The sequence below is a fragment of the Glycine soja genome, chromosome 15, assembly GCF_004193775.1.
Source record: "Glycine soja cultivar W05 chromosome 15, ASM419377v2, whole genome shotgun sequence".
Classification (NCBI taxonomy): Eukaryota; Viridiplantae; Streptophyta; class Magnoliopsida; order Fabales; family Fabaceae; genus Glycine; species Glycine soja.
Window position 1 is genome coordinate 34,224,617 of NC_041016.1, and position 6,168 is coordinate 34,230,784.

General features: G+C 37.4%; 1 protein-coding gene across 1 annotated transcript; it reads right to left on the minus strand.

The window, feature by feature from the left end:
• Nucleotides 1–1,919: 1,919 nt before the first annotated feature.
• Nucleotides 1,920–5,698, minus strand: LOC114387536 (myosin-2-like). The gene is made up of 11 exons (XM_028347732.1): nt 5,154–5,698; nt 4,639–4,851; nt 4,109–4,190; nt 3,870–4,013; nt 3,635–3,785; nt 3,512–3,539; nt 3,202–3,370; nt 3,001–3,064; nt 2,468–2,586; nt 2,221–2,373; nt 1,920–2,140 (listed from the first exon to the last, which is right to left on the minus strand). The coding sequence occupies exons 4-11, from the start codon at nt 3,876–3,878 to the stop codon at nt 2,027–2,029; spliced, it is 807 nt and encodes a 268-aa protein (XP_028203533.1). The 5' UTR covers nt 3,879–4,013; nt 4,109–4,190; nt 4,639–4,851; nt 5,154–5,698; the 3' UTR covers nt 1,920–2,026.
• Between the last annotated feature and the right edge of the window lie 470 nt (nt 5,699–6,168).

Consider the following 6,168-nt stretch of genomic DNA (forward strand, 5'->3'; position numbering starts at 1 on the left):
ATGAGGGTTCACTGTAATCAAGCAAGTCGAAGACCTAGCATGATCACAGATTCGCCTCCACTCCTTATGTTCCCATGAACCCGGGTATAGGGCCCTTTTTCACTCACAGTGTGTGCAAATAGTGTTGGTGTTTGTGTGCATCAAATGAATAAATATTTACTTCATGCATACATTTTAAAACGCACTAAAAGCAACAAAGAGTTTATATACACAAGAACATAATGAATGGAAACTAACAAAGGGGTAAGTCACAGTAAAACATTGCACAAGATTAAATGGCCTAACTCTCTAAAATAGTCCCCAGTGGAGTTGCCAACTGTCGCAACCTACCCTTCGGCCGGAGGGCGCCGCGTGACTCGCGGGATGCGTGTTCCACGAAAGGAATATGCGCGGAGCCGCCACCAACGTTTATTTGAGGAAAACGTCGAAAAAATCGGAAAAGACGCGATCTACAAACTTTTAAGTGAAAGGCTCGGGAGTTGTATTTACGTGCGAAGAAGGTATTAGCACCCCACACGTCCGTCACAAGGGACGGCAGCCTTTAATCGAATGTGCAAACATGACTTTGATTTTTTACGTTCCCTTTTATGTCCTTATATCCTTTATACCCTTTTTATATTTTTCTCTTTTTGTGGTCGACAAGGGTGTTTCCCTTTGCTCCTACGTATTCCTCAATTGCGGTGAGAAAATCAGACCTACGTAGTTCTTTTTTATCAAGTGATTCTTTTTTACTTAAAAGGTGATCATTTTAAGGCGTTGGACCTTAAAAGTGATTCATTTTACTTAGTAAGAAATTGAAATGACAAACTTCAAAAACCTATTTTTATGGACGAGTTTGACTAGGCGAGTTGATTTTAGCCTTAGTTTCACTTTAGTTATTAGTCAATTCAATTAAGAATGAGAAATCCCAAAGAGAAAACGTCCGATTGATTTTCCACTTTATTTTACTAAAAGATGTTTTTTTTATTATTATATTATTTTTTACCTCTTTTTTTTTTTATTTCCAACGTGGTTACGGCACGACCGAACGGTCGGAATTCATTTTAACCAAAGTTAACGGACAACACAATTCAAACGTTCGGTGGAAATTTATTTTATTTTTAGGTTAAGCGAGAAATGACTTAAATAAAATGGCTTAAGCACGTCAAAAGGGGGTATAAAAAGTAAATGAAATGAGAATAAAAATACACGAAACACAATGTGGACCACCACAGGTACATAGAATGAATCGAAAAGCTTGGTTCGAGGTACTTACCCGCTGAAGATCGAAGAACGATGAAGAACGTCGAAGAACGGTCGAAACCTTTGCGAAATTCTTCACGGAAAACGTTACGGAAACGTTTCGGAAGCGCCTCGGCTTAGATTTTCTTCACGGAAACAATTTTTCCAAGCAAATTCGAAAGAGAGCGAAGTGCCTAAGGGGCTGGACCCTTTTCTTCTTCACTTCTTCCCCTATTTATAGCAAAATAGGGGAGATGGTTGCCGCCCAGCTCGCCCAGGCGAGCCAGGTTGCTTCCTCCAGAAGCAACAGTCTTTTGGAGGAATCTTCTGGAGGGCCCAAGTGGGCCTGGTTGCTATTTGCACCCCCATTTTTACTAAGTACACCCCCCTCTGCATTTTTTGGTGATTCTTTTTTCGTAAAGTTACGGAAACTTACGAATTTCGTAACGATACTTGTTTTCTTTCCGTAATGTTACGGAACCTTGCGGATTACATAATCATCCCCTTTTTGACTTACGGAATGTTACGGAACCTCACTAATTATGCAACGATGCTTCCATTTGATTTCCGGTGTGTCACGAAACCTTTACGGATTGTGCATCAATATTTTCTTTTGTTTTTCGGCATGTCCCGGAATTTCAAAAATTGTCTAATGATGGGTGCCAAGCACCTTACAAGGACCAAACAAAGGTCGCATGTCATCAAGCAAAGGTCCCCGGACGAAATTAGGGTATGACACCCAGCAATCTTAAACACAAATAAAATTCCTGGAATTGTATTACACACTGGCAATTTTGTGTTCAAATTAAAGCTTAACATAGTTGATGACCTCCTGCTCAAGTTTAAACAGATGCCAATTGAAATTTAGTTGAAGCCTCTCATTGGCATAGTTTATACAAAATTGTTCAAAGTTGTTATTCTACAAAAGAAAAATAACAAACTGTTAACAAAGAGTCTATCTATGAAGCATCAATAAACACGTTAATACAAACTGCATACCTGGAATGACTCAAACCCATAAATATCAAGGATACTTATGGATCTCCCAGTGCGGCGTTTACCCACTTCAAGTGACTTATTAACTTGTTCTATAAGCCAATCAAACAAGCTTGCATAGATAAATTTTGCTAATGCATGTCTTGCATCAATTGCCTGAACATAGGATTAAAAATTGGATATAATAATATAATACAATTAGGAGAAATAGAAAACTAGATGAACTGAATTGTTCAAGTAATAGACAGACCTGCCACAAGGTCAATGTCTTGGTAATGGTATCCTTGCCAGCTTGGATTTTATGGGTAGATAATGCTTCCATTAGCTCATGGGAACTGCAACCCATTACCAAAGCAGCATTTGTTACAGCTGCCAATAGAAAAGAAAAACCAAAGTCATGCTTTAGTATGCAAGCTAATTGATAGACTGTGTAGAAAATGCAACTTTAAGATCAGATCAAGATCCAGCACAAAGTTGATAAAATATGAGATATGACCTCTTGCCCAAGGCAAGTTGAACAACTCTTGACTGGCCATAGGAGATAAGATGATTTCAGAAGTTAAGAATAATAAATATTTCAGTTTCACACTTTTGTTCAAAAAGAGCATCTCAAGTTACCTTTTCTAACAGAACTATTCAAGTTAGCATATGGGAATTGGCACATGAGAAACACAAAATCATAAGAATAAGTCAGGTCATTAAATTGAAAAAACAAAAAAAAAATAAAAAGAAATCAGAAAATAGCTAATTTTATGTGAACATATTTAACTCAAACAGTCTTACAAGTTTGAATTTTTGCCCCACAAATTTTCCCCATTGTGTTGAAATGAATTTCAATCAACTTCCCCTGCACCCAATTAAAAATGAATATCAACTAAACTGCTCAACCATTAGACAACATCCACAAATCTTAAAGAAATCTTATAGAACAAGAAAAAGTGGAGTAGGTTCCTTCCACTACAATGAAAAGAAATGCAAACTCACAAATCTGCTAGAGTTGTCATTCTTAGATGTTTTTGCATTCCCAAAAGCTTCTAGTATAAAGTTTGTCAAGAGAACTTCATTTTCTATTCCAGAACAGCCACCACCAAGAGCAGCTAAGTATTGCATAACAATTTTTGCTGTCTCTGTTTTCCCAGATCCACTCTCACCACTGTAAAAAAAAATTCTAACAGCGATTATTAACAAGTATACTAGTGACTATAAACTCTTATTACCAAAAAAAAATATGAGTTCAGGAACATGTATTAAGAGGCATGCATGAAACAAATCATCTATTGTGATGAGTGTTGACCTTATGATAATGGACTGATTCGCTTCATCTGCAATGTACAACATGCAAACAGCAAAGCTTTGTATCACACAAATGCATTATACAGGTTTCAAGGAGGAGAAAGAAAAGGCAAATTCCATTTACCTCTCATCATCTCATTATATGCTGCATCTGCCATAGCATAAACATGAGGCCTATCCATAAGTTTCTGCCTATAAGCTGAAATATAATCATCTCCATAAATTTGAACATCTTTAAAAGGATTGAGTGCAATTAAAGTTGGCCCTGATTTACTCTGCATACAAAGAGCAAGAGCAGCATATGAGAATACATAGAAAATCACGTGAGTAGGAAAAACAAGCCAAAGCAGCAGGCATACGTAAATCATATCATGAGAATATATAGACTGAAGATTATGCAGAACTGAGGGCTCATTCAAATAACTGAGTTGTATAAGATCTTCAACACCCTCTAAAATATCAGGATTGGCCGGTAACAGCTCTGATATGGCTACTTTGATAACCTGCAGTAACAACTCAATGGCATAAATGACCTATTACCTTGCATATTCAAGAACAAATACTACCTTCGAAAAACAGAAAAGGCTTAGAAATTCACGTTTCCATTTGAGAGTGAAACAGAGGCTTCCTCTCCTGAAGTTTACTGTATTGTTCCCAGCTCCCACTTCCCTTTCGGTTGCCTACACCAAACATGAAGTTTCTATGGAAACAACCAAAAACAGGAAGGAATTTAACAGACACAAGCATGCCATAAACAATGTCTCAATCCTGATATATAAATAGATAAAAGCCGCAAACAAACATTCTCCTAAAGTAAAAAGTTAAAAGCAACTCTGATATTTTTCAATAAAAATCTTTTATATGATCAACAAATAGGAAGACTTAGGGAAAACAAAAATGTCAAATGCATACAAACTACTTGTATCAACTTAAAAGCAACTCTGATATTCATTCAAGTGAAATAAACAAGGCAATTTAATGATTTATCCGTAGGACTAAATGCATCCATACATACAAATGTCAAATGTGTGTTTTATCTATATTTGTATGCGTGCTTATAAAATAGTTACATACAAACTACTTGTATCAACCTAAAACAAGTGAGCAAAAAATAGTAACAAGTAATACCAGAGACTCAATTGCCACACTCTAGCTAACAAGATCTGTCATGGTGATTGCCACAGTTGTAGAATCTGCCCTGTATGCAAGCTAATAAGATTTGGTGAACAAAGGATTGAAAAGTAGACACAGCAAGTGTTGTTCAATCAAACTAGATGGAACAGTATGCTTAAGACAATCACTGGCCTCAGCCTTTTTCATCAACTTCTTAAATCCTCCAACCTGGAATGGGACAAGAGTTGATAAGAATTTAAGATGCATGATTTAGGTTCAAAGGTTAAAATAAAACATAGAAAAACAAGAATATTCATACTCTAGTATTCATAAATTAAATTAGTCAGTCAGGGGGATGAGAAAGCATTAACAAATCCTAATGGTCATTGACTACACTCAAGTATAGAAATAATAGAATGATAATTATTCAAGCCAAAACAGAAAGTACTGCTATAGCGGGATAACTACTATTTTGACCTTTTATTATTACTTTCCAAATATTGCATACTAGTATATAGTAAGAATCTAACCTCCGTTATTGTCATAGATGGCTTCGTTGTCCAAGAGAACAGCCAAGTCGGTGTGTTCCAAAAGGGAGAGGGTGGAGAAGACGTTGTTGTAGGGCTCCATGACTGCGGTTGAAACCTAAGGGGAAGGATAAATGGTCAACCATAATTTGGACTTTTTGCCGTAATCGATGGAGAGACGCTCTAACAAGAGAGATCCGAGACCGGAACCGGTGCCACCGCCGACAGCGTTGAAGATGAGGAAGCCCTGGAGACGTTGGGGATAGTGGCGTTGAGGGCATCGCCGAAGTAGATGAAGAGGCGGTTTTGGTTATCCCTCTCGAGGCGGGCGAGGTTGAAGTACTCGCGGGCAACTTGGATGACGGCGGGGTCGAGCTCCCAGCAGTGGAGGAGGAGGCGGGCGGTGGTGTTAGCGCTAAAGCCGAGGAGGGCGAGGGGGTCGGGGGGAACGATGGGAGGGAACGCTGTTTGTGCTAAGGTTTGCGGGGAAGAAAAAGAGTGTGTGATTGGATTGGGATTCCAGAAATCTCCCACTACTACTCACTCTTAAGTCTTAAGTGTGAGCCAGGGGTCTTAAGTTTTAATGCAATTAGTATGTTTTTCACAAATACATTCTAAGGTAGTTTTATAAATAATCGTCGTAGAATAGTTCATTTAAAGACGGGTAAATAAAACCGTCTTTGTTTTAAATTTCAATATTTACAAAATGCTACCGGCATGTTTTCTAAAACGGGTCTATGGCAACCGTCTTATAACAGCGATTATTAATAAGTATACTAGTGACTATAAATCTTAATAGTTATTTTAGTAGTGTATAAAAAAAATAGAAGGCTAAAACAAAAATAAATGGGAAGGAGGAAGTACTAAAATAATCATAATAATATATAATCTATATATTAGAGCTCATTGTTGGGGTAACTTTTTACACATGTCACACTACCAACAATCTTTTCAAAATTACAATTCAAATAACAAGCCTTCTTTTGTGCAATTAACCTGGTCTCAAGATACTATTAGG

Bases quoted from the DNA above. Each gene is read 5' to 3' on its own strand.
- LOC114387536 (XM_028347732.1), bottom strand. The intron at 3,540-3,634 runs GTAAATGGAATT...TGTACATTGCAG, and splicing joins ATATAATGAGATGATGAGAG to ATGAAGCGAATCAGTCCATT. The intron at 2,374-2,467 runs GTCTGTCTATTA...TCCTATGTTCAG, and splicing joins AGACATTGACCTTGTGGCAG to GCAATTGATGCAAGACATGC.